Genomic DNA, 18,936 nt, shown 5'->3' with positions numbered 1-18,936 from the left:
TGAGGTGTAAAACAGGCTTTTGAAATGAAGTTGAATAAAACTAGGGTGAGATCAATGGATACGGTGTGAATGAAATTTGCATTTTTAGATAAGTGGGAAAGGTGTTTGATTTTCAAAGGGACATGATAAGATTTTCAAAAATGGCAAGATAAATAAGGTAAGGTTATTACATTGATTTTTCCCAAAAGTGCTGGCCATAATGATAACATGAACCATCTTTATATTTTTGGGAAAGTAACTTATAAAGATAAGATTAAACAATGGGATTTACAAAGCAAAAGGGATAAACTATATTTAAAGAAGGAAGGAAGGTTGTGTGAGGTGTGGCCATGTGAGATCTTGAAAGGTGACTGTGTGAAACAGACTTGGGAAAAAAAACCTCTAGCAATCCTGAAGAAGTTTGCTGTTCCAGTAATCAAAGTTAAGTTAAAAGCCTTTGGAAGTTTATTGTCCATTGGGTGCTTGTGGTAAAATTGCTCAATGACTATAAATTTGGAATCTATTTGGATTGTTGCCTTAAAGGGGGTGTGTAGTTAGGAGTCTAGTAAAGCAGGAATTTGGGAACTGTTATAACTGTGTAACTGTAATCTTTTGTGTGTTTAAGTTTTTTCTTCTTTTGCTAATAAATGTTTTAATTTAATCTTTAAAATCTCTGAAGGTCGTAGTGGACTCATTACTTCTGACTTCAGTGCACAAACCTTCTCATAATAAATACAGATTGCAAAATCGTGATAATGTGGCCAAGTTTCCCTTGTGGATTTGGACAGCCTGACAAATACTACCTGCCATATCATAAGAAGGAGCCATGGTGAGATGAAATAAAGTACTAATTATCTATTACAGGCTTCACCATATTTTAAAAAAAATTCTCATTGATAAAAGCCCATTCAATATATTTAAATTCTTTCAAGGTCTTGATCCCTTATAAAAGCAAACATTTCCTTCAAGTATTTAATCCCCTATAAAAACAAATATTTAATTCACAGGCCACATCAAAGACTTTGTAACCACTTAGTTCTGTAAAACTGTGAACTTACAGGCCCCTCACTGTGATAATGATAGATTGTGGATGCAGTCATGCAGCAGTAACCCTCAGCCTTACGTCAACAGACAGCTAATGAAATCACAGGCATTTTTTTTAACCCCTACAGGCTGTTTTTGTAAAAAAAATTGCTGAACTTAGGGATTTAAATTCCTTGATAGTTCCACCAAGTTTGTCCACTTTTTACTCATGTCTGTTTTTAACAATCTCAGAGGGCACCTGACCTCTCCCAAAGGGTTATCTGACCTCTCCCTAAGTGGCACTTGACCTCTCCCAAAGGGGTATGTACCTCCCCAAATAATTCTAGCAGCTTTAGACCTTTTGCTTTAAAGCCCACAAGTCGTGTTTTGGACATCCCACTATCAAAAACTGGATCTGTTTGAAAGCAGCTGCACTTTTACATGTGCAGCTGATTCCGCGAACCACGGATGTACAAAATACATCTGCCCCCGTTCTACCCCGTAGCAGAAATCGTGGGTGCCAAGATTTCCTGAATTGGGGTCACAGTGCCATTTGGCTTAGGCACAGAGCCCTTCCAACCCTGTGAAAGTTTGAGACTCTGATTCCACTCAAGACCTGAAGTACGAAGACTTGTATACTCGTTTACCCATACCCACCTTTTTAATATTTGGACCAAGGACAATGCTTGTCTAACGGGGACCCAATTGTCAATCAGGCTGGGTTCCAGGTAGAGAACCTATTTAAAATAAAGGCCTGCGTGCTGTGAAGTTAAAACTCTATGGTGTTAACTCAGAATTCCAGGGGCGGAATTTTCCTTGCCCGCTGGCATCGGGCATAAGCAGACAAGATGGTGGGAAGGCCAAAAAAGGTTTCATGGCGTTGCAAAATCAGTCTGCAATCGTTCACATCGCCCGTCAATGGCGGGCCACGTTTCCCACGGCTGGACATCAGGAGCTTCACTGCAATACATCTGCATATCATTGTAAGCCCAGCTCACTGGAATCATACCCCCACATCAAATTTACTGCCCATGACGGCAGAAAAACACGCTGGTGCAGAGCACGTCTTGACGAGTGTGACATACAGAAGTTGGGACTTACCGTCAGGGACTTGCTCACGTCGCCGATGTCCAAGGAGTAGAAGACGCTGAAGCCCGACAGCAATGGGACCCTGGAGGAATGTGCATCGCATGCTGGATGGATTCTTGCGGACACTGCTCCATCACAAAGTAGCTCACAGAGGGTGGAAGGTCACCGTTGAGGGTCTGCTTTGGGACTTCAGTGTCTTGGCCACGGACTGCAACAGATGGGGCAGAATTTTGCTGTCGACGTGTGGAGAAGGGCCCAACACGCTGACGCATAAAATGACACGTGATGATGTCGGGCGTGCGTCCCGATGTCACCGCACGCCATCGCGATAATTTGGCAGGTGGACAGTTGAGAGGTGCGCCCGCCATTAATTAACGGGTCAGTTAAGGCCCTTGAGGCAGTAATTGACAGTGATTTTTTGTAGCCCTTGCGCTTTTCAGTGCATTGCATGGGTACAACGGACAGGCGGGTAAGCCACATTTTTAAAAGCTCATCCACGGGCAGGATAAGGCAGGTGAGTGGGATTGCTGATGCGAGTTGTTCGTACTTCAGTTTTTAAACTTACTGCTACTTGCTTGTGTGAACAGGGCAACTTCAATTCTCTTCAGAGCTGTTTTGACAGAAAGAACAGGCTTCAGTTCAGGACTCTGAAGGAATCATAACACTTGGGGCCTTGCAGGTATCAGACAGCCTTTCCTTACCCTGGGAATGGGGATTGTGCTCTCCACTGGAGGCACCTCCTCTGAGGAGGAAGAGAGGGCTAGAAAGGGGAGGAGGCCAGGAGTCCATATTCAGCCTCCAGGGGAGCCACCTTTAGGATGACAGGCACAGGCACAAGGGGCACAGTGCCAACAAGAAGTCCAACGTGGAAGGGGCACAGAAGACGCCACTATCCTGCTGCCAGGGTTTATAGGTGGCGATGCAGCTACCTCAATATGTCTGAGGTGCAATGTTGAAGGAGGCTCTGTCTCTCAAGGGAGACAGTGACCTCCATCTGTCAGATGATCGTCCCTTAGATCAGCTCCAACTATGTGGGTGGACACCCCATACCAGTGGCAGTGAAGGTCACGGTTGCCCTCAACTTCTATGCCTCCAGCTTTTTCCAGGGGTTGGTGCGTGATCTTTGTGGAGTCTCCTAGTCAGCTGTCCACAGTTGTGTCAAGCTGGTGACAGACGCTCTGTTCAGGTGTGCATTGACTTTCATTCACTACCACTTGGACAAGGCCAGCCAGGCAGAATGAGCCAGAGGCTTTGCCGTGATTTCTGGGTTCCCCCGCGTCCAGGGTGCAATCGATTGCACAAATGTGGCCATCAAGGTGCCAGCGGGTGAGCCCGGTGCCTTCGTCAACAGGAAGGGCTTCCATTCTATGAACATGCAGATAGTATATGACCATAGGATGCAGATTCTGCAAGGTACCCAGGTAGTTCCCATGACGCCTACGTCCTGAGACACTCCCAGGTGCCGAGGCTCTTTAGTGCTCTGGTCGGTGACAAGGGCTATCCCCTCAAAAGGTGGCTCATGATGCCCCTCCGCCATCTAAGAACAGAGGCTGAGCAGTTGTACAATGGGAGCCATGCCTCCACAAGGGTGGTGTTAGAGAGAACCATCTGTCAAGATGCACTTCTGATGCATGGACCATTCAGGGGGTGCACTGCAATACCCCCCAAATCGTCTGTCACTGATAGTGGTTGCATGCTGCACTCTCTACAAGCTGGTGCTGGAAAGGGAGAACGCAGTGGAGGAAGGAGATGTGGATGCAGATGCTCAGGCTGCAGACAATGAGTCCAGTAGTGATTCCGAAGATGAGCATGCTCAGGAGAATGCTGAGGGGATAGACGCTGACCTGGGCAACCTCCAGGGAGGCAGGGATACTGGGAGGCTTTGATCCAACGCTCCTTCAGCTAGCCTACCAAAGTTGGACCTCCAACACATGTCAGGGCTGCAGGCTCCATAGTCGATACATTTACCTGGTTAGGAACATTAACTATGTGCCTTGTCAATAAAGCTCAATGACAAACAAGTCACTCATAGCATTATGAGTTCCCCTTCGCCTGCAGAACTAAAGAAGCACCCAGAGGTTTGTTGAGAACCAAAATATTTAATGATCGCCAACTTGCAAACAGAAATCAAAGTCCATAGGTGTTGAACAGCACACCTACTTAAAAACTGAAACGGAGGTCAAAAGAAAACCATCTGTGATAAACCGGTGGTGTGCCTAAGGTGATTTACGTTTATGTTTGCGGGTGCTATGTCTAGGTGCTCCCCCTCACTGGCACTGGCATTGGAGACAGCCTGCTCACTCTGCTGTCCTCTTGGCCTTGATGACCTCAGCGGGTGTCCTCTGGCCCGTGGAGCCTGTGCTGGCCCCGACTGGGAGGGAGCGGCCAGTGGCATGACTGGCATCTCCCCAGTCACCGCAGCCTCGGCGACAGATGCCACGGTCACTGACAGAGGGGCGGAGGAGTTGCTGCCCTCCCTGGACCTCCCTGCTTACCATTGATGGATGGGTACCTAGTTGGAATACTGGGTGCCCAATCCATCTCCCACACTGACCAGCTGAGGTCAATGCTGCTGGGAGATGTTGCAGGTCCGAGCAGCCCCAGGAAGTCCTGATTCTTCTCCTGGAGGAACCCCCCATGAGAGTCGCCATTCTCTCCATGGAGGAAGCATTGCGCTCGGCCACGAGGGTTATTGCATTGCTCATGCTCCGCATTGACTCCTCCATCATTGAGACCATGCCACACATTTCCTCATGTATCTCCACCAGATCCTCCCACACACTTCCAGCATCTGCAGCCTCAGGGACGACTCCAGAGGCACATCATCAGCCACCGACTGAGCATGTTCCTGGTTCCCAGCAGTCCTCCAATTGACAGCGCCCTGGGCACTCTCTGTCTCCGCCTGTGCCTCAAGTGAGTGTGAAGTACCCTTACCGCTGTGCACCAAGATACTAGCCGACGATATTATCCCCACCGAAGTGCTGGCATCTGCGCTGAGAGGGTGTGATGCTGGTGTGGTTATACCTTCTGGGCCCTCAGAGGTCAGTGGCGGCCCCTCTGCCTCCTAAGTCTGGGCGTGCTCCGGTGTGGCTGAAAGGAAGAATAAGAACATTTGATTAGTAGAAATCATTACATTGTTAATGTGCATGCCTGGCACCCGGATCAGGATGCGCTCCTCCTTTCATTATCAATGGGCAACCCATGTTAGATGCTGAAATCAATATACAGTCAACAGCGGAATGTTTGCACTGACAGACATTGTGGCCTCAGTGCACGGCACTCTTACCTCCCAGCAGTACCCCAACCTCACTGCGGCTGGTTGACCTGGGCGCATGGCGCCTCTGCAGCTCGAATGCCTCCTGCTCATACTTGGTCATGGTGAGAAGGTGGGGCTGCCCTCCGCCAGTCTGCAGCCGCTCAGCATTATTGTGTGCTGTCTTCTCCTGAAATGAGAGAGGAACATTGATTAGTTTACCCTGTACCTCCATTGCAGCTTTGTCACCCCTACCTGAGCGAAACATTGCAGGGCTCATCCGATTCGTGACTCTGGAGCTGCCATATACTCATTCCAAGCAGCCAGGGCTTACCCCGCTTGCTCAAAGGCAGAAACAAAATTTTGAGTTTGGGGGGGTGGTTGGGGAAGGCCGGTTGGGGGGCAGTGGGGGGGGGGGGGGGGGGGGGGGGGGGCAAACTGCTGAGATAAGTGAGCCATGCCAACATGGTACTCACCCTTCCCGATCACAAGGGGTCATTAAACCACCTGCGGCACTGCACTCAGGTGCGTCTCACCACATCGTGGGAGCTGACCCTTTCTGCCACCTCCTCCCAGGCACCTTTTGTTATGTGGGGTGGGACCTCCTCCTCCCGTCCCTTGACACAAGGATGTCGCGGCAACCTGCCACCTCCTCGAGGAGGGCAGTGAAGCACTCATCCAAAAACCTCAGGGCAGACTGCCCCGCCGACCTGCCCTTCCACCTGGCCTGCTCTCCGAGAGCGCTGTCTGACATCCTCCCGGGCGACATCGGTGGCAGCCTTTGGAATGCTGACTGTGCCGTTTTTGAAGAGGCCGCTGGCTTGACATTGGACCTGGTGGTCATTGGCCTCCCGTTGCCGCCCGCCCCTTCCTGCTGTTCTTGGGAGCCGTGATTCATGCTGGGCGGGCCTTATTTGTCCCGCCCGCGTAAAATGGTGGCGCGGAGCTGAATGCAGGCGGTGATTGGCTCCATGCCCACCCGCACCCGCCTGCCATAAGTAAAATCCTGGCCATGATCATCGAGGGGGTGGAGAGGAAGATGTAGGTTTGACTGGGAGAGGAAGGTATATTGGGGCGGCGGGGGGGAAGCGGGGTGAGGTTGGGAGGGGGGAAACAAAGGTGTTGGTGCAGTGATGCTGGGGGTGGGGTACGAAGGTGACGGGGGAGTGTGGTTGGGAGGGGGACTGAAGGTGCTGGAAGTTGAGGTTGGGAGGGGGGAGTGAGTGTCGGAGGGGGGAGGGGTTGGGAGGGGGGAATGATGGTGTTGGGGGGGTGAGGTTGGCGGGGACTATGGGGGGAGGAGGGTGTAATGGGAGAGAATATAGCAACTGGGGTGGTAGGTGTAAAGGAAGGAGTTCAGTGGGGGGAAGGAGTTCAGGGGGGGAAGGAGTAAGGAGGCGGGAAGGAGTAAGGCTGGAGGAAGGAGTGAGGGTGGAAGAAGGAGTAAGGAAGGGGGAAATAGTAAGGGAGCGGGAAGGAGTAAGCGGGGAAAGCTTTAAGGGTGGAGGAAGGAGTGAGGGTGGAGGAAGGAGTAAGGAAGGCGGAAGGAGTAAGGGGGAAGGAAGGAGTAAGGCTGGAGGAAATAGTCTGGAGGGGGGAAGGACCCTGGAGGGGGAAAGGTGACTGGAGGGGGAAAGGAGTCCAGGGGGAGGAAGGAGTATGGATGGAGGAAGGAATAAGGTGGGGAATGATGACCAGGTGAATGTGCAAGGGAGGGGTCTGTGAAGCTGATGCCTCATGGAGAATGAAATGAGGGTGGGCGTGGTAGGAGAGAATGGTGAGAATGAGAGAGGGCAGAGTGAGGCAGCAGGGTGGGAGGGTGAGGGTGCGATGGTACCAGTAAAAGGGACGGCGAGGGTGGTTATTGGGGACTTGGAGACAGACATGGACCCTGGGGGTGGGAAGGAGGAGATTGGGGAGATTAAAGTGGATGGGGATGGGATTTTTGGGGATGTAGGGAATATGCACGTTCACCTGGACATCGCCGAAAGAAAAGGGTTCAGGCTGGTAGATGACTGTGGAGAGGTGGAAGGTGATGCCAGGGGGGTTGACAGTGATGGGGAAAAGGACAAGAGTCACTGGGGGAGGAGAAAGGACAGGGGAGTTAAAGACAAATGTTACATGCACCACGCTTTTAAAACCAAAAGCGAAAGCAGACTCGTGTTGGGCGGGAACAGGTTTTTGCATGGGAGTGTGATCAGTGGGTGGACGGAGATGCAGGTCAGCTCAGATGGACAACTGAAAGAGAACCCCAGCTGGCAGCATTGAAAATGCTCAGGACATTGGAATGAGTGTGACGGAGGAAGGATCCACGTGCGTGGGAGAGTGCTTGCGCGAGGCTCTGAAAGGCCCTGCTACACACACACTTCTCCCCCCAGAATTATTCGTGGGCCAGCTGCTTGCAGCTGAACTGATAGTGGGGGAGTGGGGGCAGGCGGGGAATGCAGTGGGAGGACTCACGAAGCCTGTCAATGAAGCTAAAAGACACCATTACACATTATTCAGTGAAAGAGAATATATTTTCAGATTATAACATGACAAATTGTGTTCACCCTTGCAACCAATTATGATCAGAACTTCTTAATTTTTCTAGGCCTAACATTTCTAGGTGTTGCCCTGACATCTGCACAAGGGGTGGAGACAGCCTGTGCAATGATTGGCCCTGTTGCCTCTGATGACTTTGGTGTGGGTCCTCTGAAGAGCTGAGGCCTTGGGTGGGCTCAGCTTGCTTTGGCTGTCCTCCTGGGGGCCAGCTGTTCCCTCTGTGGTGTCAGAGGATGAGGTTAAGGGGGTTAAAGGCAATGGGGACTTGGATGGAGAGGACAGACTCCGAGATTCCTGGGTGGATGACCCAGGGATGTCCAGCTGCCAATCCTCCCTTCAGGTGCCCAAGGGTCCTGGCCTGATTCCTTGAGGGGAAGGAGAACCTGGAAGGACTTCGAGGTGCCCCCTTTCCCTCTCGCGTTGCCACTGCAGGAACTCACCCATGGCTATCATGATGGAGTACAGGTTTACGTGCATCTCTGCTTTCTGCTGGACCAGGGTCTTCATGGCGTCTGCCATCCTTCCCATGGAGACCTCCATGCATGCACATGCGGCACCACTTCATCAGAGAGCAGGCAGATGCACTCCAACTCATATGCCACTCTGTTGAGGGCTTCCAACAGTTCTGCTTGATGTTTCCTCGCCTTCTGCTGACTGTCCATGATGAGCAATGGCACACTTCTCAAAGTGAGTGAGGGGTCTAATGTGCATCACTCCTCCCCTGGTCTGGGACCTCTACCTGCTGTTGTCAGCCAGCTTCACCTGCATGAAAACAGATGGAGAGACTGTGAGCAGGACACATGGCACTGCATGGAATGTTTGTGTGGTGAGCGGCACATGGATGGGATGAGGACGCGAGCTTGAAAGGATATGAGCCTGATGGAGATGTGAGGGCGTGTGTGAGTTAGTGGTGTTGTCCCTTGAGGTGTGAGATCCCTGTGGATATGTGATGGGTTTGTGAGTGAGAGAGTTGAGAGTGATGAGAAAAGTGTCTTATCCTGGCGGAACGAAGGAGACCATTCATCCCCTTTTGGCACTGGGTGGTTGTCTTCTTTTGCTGGGCACTGATGCTGACCACCGCTGCCACCGCCTCCCATGCTGGATTTGTCACCTTGCTTGCTAGCCTTCAGCCAGAGTGGGGTTAGAGGACATCACGATGGGCCTCCATGGCGTCCAAAAGGTGTTCCAAGGATGTGTCTGGGGGGCTGCAGCCTTCTTGCCTTTTCAGGGCCATTTTATCTGTGCAGCAGTCCTGGGCTGGAAGCACTGAGAAGTGGGCGCACAGCTGCACTTTAAATATGGCGTCTGGCATGAGGAAGCGGTGAGGTGACAGCATGGCAGGAGAATTGGAGGCCACCCGCCAGCGAAATGGCGTGTTTCCTGGGAATGCATGATCAATGAGGCGGGATTGGGATGATATGGTGTGAAAAGCTGTCATTGCAGCCGGTGGGTAAAATGTTCTTTTTTCTGCCCGCTACCACACTGAGTGCAAATCTGGGACAATTCACCCGCTCAGAAATCCTGCCCCAGTGAAGATCAGTCCAAATTATGTTTCCAGTCGTTCCTGCTCTTATTTTAGGTTTCTAATACTTTTTTTTTTTGTTTTTTGGCTTTTGATGGTCTATTTATAATGCAAAACTACATTCCCAGAAAGTAGAAATAAGACACAGGGGGCTTCCTGGTTCAAAATCAAATTGTCCTTTTAAAATTGCTGCAATTCCTGAGTCCTGCTGGTCACCTTAACCCAAAGTCTGATTCTTACTGATGATTTGGACCCAAAGTCCTGACTCCTGTTGTCACCTGGACCCAAATTAAGTCCTTGCTCCATAGACCTCTGACCTGAAGCTGAATATCATGGCTTCATGTATACAAATTGTTATGAGGCACAGGACACCTAAATAAAATCTCATTGAACCAAGAATCCAGAATTCAATTGTATTTTCATGGGTTTATGAAAACTAAGTCCCAGTGCCTACTGTTCACCTGAGTTCTATGGAAATTCTTGTGGATAATTGTAGTAGCTGCAGCTTTAAGGAAAGTAGTGACTGTAGCTTTAAGACATATTGTACTGTGTAGTATCACGTGACATTGTGAACGAATCAACCCAAAGCATGGGGAACCTTAGGGATGGTTTTTGTGTCTAGTTGTGGTTCTTGATGGAAGCATGCAACTGCTGCTGAATCCCTGTAAATAAAGTTCACTGTTTCTTATGAGAAACCTGTCTGGAAAATCAAGTCGATAACAATAATCAACTGAGAAGACAGCGGAAGTATGAATAATTGAGGTTCTGCTGTACTGTGAAGTTGAAAAGCACAACACCAACACGCTGCGTTGGCTGAATCTGTAAATCTGTTCCAAATTTTGGTTAGGTTTTGAAACTGATGCTAATTCAAAATGGCACTGTTTCAGACATGCTAATTTCCGTATGTAACAATTATCATCTTCATTGCAGGAATTTACCGTTTTGCTTTTGCAAACTTTCTTTATTTTTTATCTCTCATTAGTAAAGATTTCCTCTTTGTCATTGTTGTCCAGTCAGTGCTGATTCATTTACTTCATCCTCTTATTATTTTCAATGTTGATGCTGTTCTGCCTAAAGGAACTTTGCCCTTCACTTTGGCTTCTTACTTAAACAACTCACATTTGAGAATTTGTGGAAAATTGAAGGTAAAGTCAACATATTTCACTCACTGTCATCTCATATTTTCTACTTTTAAGTTACTTGTATTTTAATTCTTAAAAACTCAAAACGTACAATGTAAACAAAGGGCAAAAAACTAGGTACAGTCCCAACAATGCATTGCAGGCATGGTTGTACAACATACTTCGTCCACTTTACATGACAGCAGTATAAAGCATTGCGTCATTTCATATATTTTTAAAGATAACAATCATTTCAAAACAACAGAGTGAATCTTTGTCCTCTGTTTCTTCACTTCCCACCACGAGTACATTTACAGTACCATTACTCAATGTCTAAATAATGACAGACACGCTGCAGCAGTGATCCAAACTGGGAATTGATTGTGGAGGGATTTTAAGATAATGCTGAGGGCTTTGAGGAATTTGAAGGCTTTGAAATCTCACTGTCAGCCCTTCCTCAGCAACCTAGGTTGGAGATTAAAGACCTGGATCTGTTTAAGAGGTTGTCAGACTGTCATGTTAATTTGAAATAGCAGTAGCATGGGTCCCGCTTAGTAAGTTAGCAAGAAGGGCTCACAGCAGGGGCAGGAATTCTGGAGGCTATGGGGAAGAGGGGCTTGGGAATAAATCACAGGTCCTTGCATTTTAAATAGGTGCACCCAGCTGCTTGAAAAGCCTGAAATAGTCAGTGTACTTAATGCATTTAAGTAATGCTTTTATAATTGTTGCCTATGGTGATGGCCCATGGCTAGTGCCATTTTCCCGATATGGTGGCCGTCTATGGTGTAAGTATAAATGGGAATGGTTTAAGCGGTGGGGACTGTAATCCAAAATATCTCAGTTTTGGAGAGAACAGTATGTGCATCAACATGCAACATTTTCATTTAAATAGTCCAGAGGGCAATTTGTACTCAAAGTTTCATTTTCACTATAATTGCGCTGTAACTCCATGATGCCAGATCATGTCCGTGACTACAGATGAATCTGTTCTAATGAATTCACCAAAGAGTCACCAACATTCACACTGAGTTGGTCCACTCACAAAAGGTAATTAAGTTTTTGTTTAGGCTCAGCCATACAGAGTGAAAAAGAAATAGGTTAGACACAGGTTTGTCTTTTGTTTGCCTCTTCGTTGCAGGTTACATTTTGTGAGTAGCAGAGATCCTCAAATTATAGGCCATTAAAATTCATCAGGGAGTCTAGAATAGCTGGAAGAACAGTGCAATGTCACAGCAAGTTCATTACATAATTACAGAAAGAGATAGAGTGGGTGGGTGGATGAAGCCTTAATCCAGGCAGATTCTATTTAATTTCAAACTAATCAGGCTCCAGCATAAGGGATATGCAGTGTGTTACATAAGATATTAAAGCTGTATTTCAATGATAATGCTGCATTTGGTTTCTAAAGGGCCATTATGACCCTTTCTAGAACAAAATAATATTTTAAAAATAACCTGGTATTGTGGAGGGATTCAGTCTGCCAAAAACATACAAATGATAAAAGAACCAGTGAAGCAAAAGCCAGAGTAGTCCTTTATGTTTTAGGGGCAAAAAACTATTTAATTGCAAACAACCAGGAAGTACGGCAGCATAAGCACAATTTGATTCCTGCAATTACTGTTTCTGTTCTCCGCACATTAAAGCATTGGGCGAGTAGATTTGGAAGGGAAGCTAGATCTGCATCCAGACACACTGAGCTGGATTTTAAGGCCCCCTGCCAGGCGTGTTTTTAGCAGGTGAGCATGTAAAATATGATGGGTTGCTAGCCCACAACAGCAACCTTGTTAAAAGATGTGAAGGATGGTAGGTATCGTCCTTTGGGAGGTGCCCTGAGCACACTCCAAGATTGTTCCTCCCTGCCTAGCCTCCAAAACCCAGCTTGTTTAGCCTGTCAGCAACATGTTATTGCTGCAGGCTGGGCTTTGTTAAGTCCGTGGGCTGTTGTCCGACTTCTGTAACAGGGCGAGCAATTCACCCCATGAAATTCAGCCCACTGGGTCTCATAGGAAGAGATCCTACCACTTGTAAATAACTCTTTCATTTAAAGAAAGGAAAACCTGGCAGGCTTTTTCTCAGTGTGTGTTCAAATCTTTCTGATATTCACTGTGCCCAGCTAATTCAATGAATGAGCATGGCGCAATCTATAGAAAGTCTCCCATCATACTTATTCTACTCACCTCTGCAGGGTGAAAGATTGAGAAAAATTGGATGACTGGATTCAAACGCAAGGGTATCTGATCCCAAGTCTGACGTACAGCTGGTTGAACTATCCAATCGCCTTCTAATGGCCAGAATTTTACGCTCCACCACCAGTGGGTTTTTTGGTGGCGGGGGCGGTGGGGGGGGGAGGGGGGGAGGATGTGAAATTGAAGGGACAGGAATCCCTTTGGGTTCCCACCCTTCCTGACCACACGGTGATTTTACACTGGGGTGGGCAAGGTCTCAGATGGAAAGCCCACCCTTGCCCTTACTGGGGCAATAGGGGGAGGTGGTGGCATGGTGGTATTGTCATTGGACTAGTATTCCAGAGACTCAGGTAATGCTCTGGGGACCCAGGTTTGAATTCCACCACAGCAGATGGTGAAATTTGAATTCAATAAAAATCTGGAATTAGAAGTCTGATGATGACCACTAAACCATTGCCGATTGTCGTAAAAACCCATCTGGTCCACTAATGTCCTTTAGGGAAGGAAATCTGCAGTCCTGACCCAGTCTGGCCCAGACCCACAGCAATGTGGTTGACTCTTAAATGCTCTCTGAACGTGGGCAATTAGGGATGGGCAATGAATGCTAGCATAGCCAGCAATACCCACACCCCATCAACCATTGGCTAGTTAAGGGCCATTTTCTACCCAGCCTCAATTTTTAGGCAGGTGGGAGGATTGAGCTGGTGTGGGGGAAGGCCAAAAATCTACAGGGTTAAAACTCGGGAGGGAAGGTTTGGCGGGGGGGAGGTGCCTCCATCAGAAGCCCACTTCTGAAGTCGGGCCTTAAGGTCCAGTGGCTCCCTTCTCAGCCCCGGTCTCTCCCCTGAGATCCTAATTGCCTCCTTTGCGCCCCACTTTCCCCCCCAGGTCTTCCTTACCCTCCCCGCCCTGGGACCCCTTGAACTTTCCTGGTCCTTCACTCCCTGGACTTAGGCTCTGACATCCTCCTGAATTTCCTCTTCTGTCCACTGCAGCTCTGTTGCTGCAGGGCCTGAAGAGCTGCTGGTCAATCAGATTGGCCGGCAGCTTTCTAAAGCAGGACTTCCTGCTGAGCGAGGGGCAGAAATCCCACCTGCAGCCACTTAATGCTCATTAGTGCGTGATATGGCTGTGGGGCACTTAGAGTTAGTGGGGGTGGGGATGTGTTCCCACTGACTCTTTGGATGGTGGGAAGTGAGAACCTGCCACCTGAAAAATTCAGGCCAATGAAACAGAAGGACAGAGAAAAAGGGTAAATCAATACTTGAAAACCAGTTTTGTGATAGCCAGAACATATCTGCTATCATGTGAATTAGCCAGAACTTCTAATGCCAAAGTTCTCAGGATATAAGAACAATAAAGCACAAGATGTACTTACTGTGGCCAGAGTTGGGTCGTCACACAATACCTGAGGCCCATTTGTTGCAAAAAATACTTATTGTGTAAGTGTAGTTTCAATTATCTATCATAATGGAGGGGTCTCTGGGGTGGATGATGGATTACTGAGAGTCCTTAGAGCCCCCATTAAGCAAATTTCTTGAACTCCTCTATTTTAATTTAAATTGGAAGTTTTTTCTGTATTTTAATAGATTCTAGCAAGCTGGACTCATGATGGCTTCTCAGTTAAAGCCCTGATTCCTGAGAAAATTCAACAGTCCTAATGTCCATGAAAATTCAATCAAGAATGTAAATAATGGGGAGCAGATAATTGAGTTCCACTGTATCCCTCAAAGTATTTTAACCAGGTAAGAGTTTTATTTTTAAAGGGAATGACAGGAAAACAAAGATTTGGTACAAGCTCTGACCCCTGGAAAGGTAACTCACAATTGTGCATTCACATTTTGACTTAAGGAATCAATTGTATGTGTTAAGGTTGTAACGATATTCCTTACTGATATCATAGAACTCTACAGTACAGAAAGAGGTCATTTGGCTCATTGTACCTGTGCCAGTCACACTATTGTGTGTGGTGTATGACTTCAATGTGATTTAACTATCGTTATGTTCTGGGGATTGTTTTTCCTCTCTTTTTAACCTTGTTTCTTTATTAGTAAATTAAAAGATCCTGATATATATAAACAGAATTAAATGCAGAACAGCAATCGTCAGCAGGCATTGTGTGTCACTCAAAATGCTAAGTTTACTACCTTAACTTAATTCAACTAAAAAGGAATAAATGCCAATCCTACTGTAGAAGAATGGAATTCTGTTTCAGAACGAGGTTGATTTTCACTTCCGAGGACAAAACGTTACAGATTAAATTATTTCATCCACATGTAAAAATTAGTAAGTGGGAGGGAAGAGGTGGGAGGAAGAACTGGACTGAGAGTGAAAAATGGTTAATATGACTCACCGCAACAGCTTCCAGAATCTGTTTAACAGCATGAGCTGCATCCCTCTCACTATAATATCCTTTCTCTACAATCCTGTGTATGAAAGAGATAATGTTACAAAATAATACCCACTTAGCAAGGTCTTTGAATTTTTTTGCAACTCATTGGCCAATAAGATGCTCTTACTGAAAAATTAGGTTGCACGTTGGGTTCGGCACAGGTCTTTTCACTTCATATCTAGGTCCAGGTCTTGTCGAGGTGAAAGTCTTGGTTGACTGGCTGTAAGGTTTCTACCTGAAATGAGTTTGAGCAATCTCCCCAGCATAAAGTGATCCCTAATCTGGCAATCTCAATTAAAGAGGCCAAGGGTCAGATTGTGTGGAAAATGGGAAGAAAATACAGCAGGAAGGTGTTCTTCAAAGGGTAAGGATGAAACTGAGGCACATTGTTGAGGCAAAGTAGAGAGAATTTCACTCTGCAACAAGCAGTGCTGTATTTGACTGAGAAGTGCTTGATACTGGGCAGAATTTTACCGCCCCATTTCGGCGGGTCGGGGCCATAAGATGCGGCGAGACATTATAAACCCCATTGACTTCAGCGGGAACATAAAATCCCGCGGTCATAAAATTCTGCCCAGTGATACAGGGTGGCTGTTATGGATAAAGTTCAATTTCTGAGAGCTAACATCTCACACCTTGATAAACGAATTAATGGGGATATAATCCTGCTCTTTCTGTAAGGTACTGGTTTATTTTGGAGCTTCCTTGTTCAGTCCTTACATCTTTGCTCACACCAACAGCGGTTATGTTGATGTAATTATAGAATAATTCTGAAGGCTTCAGTGGAGATACTAAAAGATCAAAGAAGACCAGTGCAGACATTAAAGTTAACAGTTAACAACCATATAAAGATTTAAGCCTTGTGATTATGCTGTATGAATATTAGTTTTAATGTTTGAGTTATTTTAACAAAGCCATTAGCCCACTTTGTTTTAGATAGGTTAGTGTGTCTTAATTCTTGAGTATTCAGAGTGTAATTCTAAGCTTTAGGATCCAGAAAGCTATTTGAAGCCGATTTTGACTGCCTTTCCCCATGCAAACATGGCTTGGAAAAGGCATCAGGTCAATTACCAGGCCTGTTTACCCTGCTGCTCTGGCTGCTGCCAGCTTTGTTAGGGCCGTCAGGTGGCCAAAGCACTCACCTCTTTAAGGCGGGAAGCCAATTTTATCATGCAAATGGGCTACTTAGTCTCCATGCCTGTCCAGACTCTCTGGTCCTATAGCCCCCACATGCCATGCAAAGTCTGCTCAATAAATCAAATAATGTGTGCTCAAATGTGTTAAGTTCTTTCATGTTATGTGATCCACTACCTATCCCGCTCTTTACATGTCAAATTTGCTAAACAACTATTAGTAGGGTTGAGGAAGAATGATTTAGCCGTTATGCTGCACCTTCATTTTCTAATAATGAGAGTATAATGTATTGCTATTTGAACTGTTTTTTCAAAAAATATACTTCATTCATAAAATATCTAAAAGAACATTCCAAAACATTTCAAAATGGTTATTATAGAAAGCACAATAACATTCAACTTTTCTCCATAGGGCATATTGCACTCTGAGGTGCCTCAATACAATTGCGATACATGTGACATTTACTATATACATTCAATGTCTGGAATACAGCCCAGGAGTTCTACACAGTTTCCAGCCCCTCGGTTCACTGTGGTTGAAAAATCTTAGATGGTGGCTTTTCCACATTGAGTCTTTGCGGCGGCTGCCCCAAGCTTTACTGCACCCCTTAGCACGCAGACCTGGACGTTGGAATGTGCCAGTCTGCAACGCTCGGTTGTGGACAACTCTTTGCACTGGAAGACTACCAAGTTTCAGGCAGACTACAGTCTTTCACCGAGCTGATGACGTGCCAGCAGTAGTTGATATTTGTCTCAGTGTGTGTCCCTGGGAACAGCCCATAGAACATAGAGTCCTATGTCCACGAGCTGTCGAGATGAATCTTGACAAAAACCACTGCATTTCTTTCCAGATCTTCTTTACAAAGGCACATTCCGGAAGGAGAAGGAGGTGCAGTTGCTTTAAGGCAGTGTGTGCTGGCACAGAGAGTTCCCGTGTGCATGAAGGATCTGACAGGGAGTGCCCTTCTCACCACCAACCAAGTTAAATCTTGGTGCTTGCTTGAAGTTCTGGCGATGAGCATTCTGCCAAATGACTTTGACAGTCTGTTCAGGAAGCCAGCTGACAGGATCTACTAGCTCTTTTCCCTGCAAGACCTCGAGGACTTTACATGCCGGCTATTTCCTGATGACTTGTGGTCAAAGGTGTTTTTCTGCACAGCCTTTTCCACGATGGACAGGTGATATGGCAGGGTCCAATTACTTGGAGCATTCTGGAGCAATGTGGCTAGACCCATCCTTTGCGACACCAGGGACAGGTAGAACTTCAGTTTATAGTGACACTTGGTATTTGTATACCAAATGTCTATGCACAGCTTGATGCAGCCGCACATAAAGTTAGCCATCAGGATGAGGGTGACATTGGGTACGTTTTTCCCTCCTCTATCCCGAGCTTTGCATATGGTAACCCTATGGAGATGATCTGTTTTTGACCTCTAGTTAAAGTAGAAAATGGCTCGGGTGACCGCTGCAGCACAGAATCGGAGTACGGGCCATACCTGCGCCATGTACAGCAACACCGAAAGCACTTTACACCTGATATCCATGTTCTTATCGGAGATGGAGCATCGCTCCCACATGTCCAGTTTCTGCCTTACCTTGGCTATACGCTCCTCCTAGACTTTGGCACATTCTCTGGCCTCTCTGAACCACAAATAACCCCAGCACCTTGAGGTAGTCTGGTCTGACAGTGAAAGTGACAAAGGATTGGTCATCCCAGTTCCCAAAGAACATGGCCTTGCTCTTGCTGCGATTTACCTTGGCTCCCAAGGCCAGTTCAAACTGGTCACAGATGCTCATCTGTCTGCACATGGCAGCAGATCTGAACTGAAGGCAGTGATGTCATCCAAGTATAGGGAGGCTTTGACCTGTAAGCTTCTACTGCCTGGGATCATCACCCCTCTCATGCTCAAATCCTTCCTGATGGACTCAGCAAAAGGTTCAATGCAGCACATGAGCAGAGCAGAGGAGATACAGCAGCCCTGCACGGTTGTGCACAGAATTGTGTTTAGGCTCTGGTCAGTCATCTAAATCATTTGGTCCTCGGGATTTGATCCATGGTAGTGGGATGCAGAGGGCACAGTCACATTCATGGAAGGCATTTGGATCCAGTACGGTGGTAATTCTTATGTCATGGAGGGTGTATTGGGTGGCCTCATGGTCGGGGGGGGGGAAATGTTCTCTAAAAGTAAGGGTGCAGGTAGCCTCTGATAAGGAGAGGGGTCAGATTAACGAGAGGCATGGGGATATCACCATTGAAGGAAACAGGGGTAAAACAGGAATATCTACATAAATTATAATGGGGTCAATGAGGGGAGGCTGGACGGTCACAGCAGGGAGTGGAATTAGGAGGGGATGACTGGAGGAGAATTGGAGGAACTTGGTGAGTGACAGGGGGAGGTTGCATGGTGATGGATGCACTCACGAAAGTCAGCAGAACCATCTTCATCTTTACTCAGCAGTGATGCAGTTGGGAAAACAAGCATGAAAAAGAATGAAATGAGGCGGGTCTTAAGGGATGTGGGAGAAGTTCAGGACTCCTCTTTTGGGCCAGGCGAAGGGGCACCCTATTAATTACTTGCTCAAGCCATGGAGAATCAGGCTCAGCTGAGTTCTGTTCTCGAGGGTCAAATACCCATTGAAGGAGCATTGTTCCATGACTAACAGGGCACATTCATACGAGAATCCATTAAGATT

The 18,936-nt window shown here is 47.1% G+C and overlaps 1 protein-coding gene across 1 annotated transcript in view; it reads right to left on the bottom strand.

Annotated features, from left to right (window-relative positions):
* LOC121287288 (calcium/calmodulin-dependent protein kinase type IV-like) overlaps positions 1–18,936 on the bottom strand; it is a 182,334-nt gene that overhangs the window by 54,905 nt on the left and 108,493 nt on the right. Inside the window, exon 5 of the mRNA XM_041205024.1 lies at positions 15,071–15,143. Coding sequence (XP_041060958.1) covers positions 15,071–15,143 — 73 coding nt within the window. The remainder of the gene's footprint in view (positions 1–15,070; positions 15,144–18,936) is intronic.

Source organism: Carcharodon carcharias, chromosome 14 (assembly GCF_017639515.1).
Source record: "Carcharodon carcharias isolate sCarCar2 chromosome 14, sCarCar2.pri, whole genome shotgun sequence".
NCBI classification, from domain to species: Eukaryota; Metazoa; Chordata; class Chondrichthyes; order Lamniformes; family Lamnidae; genus Carcharodon; species Carcharodon carcharias.
The sequence above is the reverse complement of the archived record's forward strand: the minus strand, read 5'-3'. Positions and strand labels throughout refer to the sequence as shown.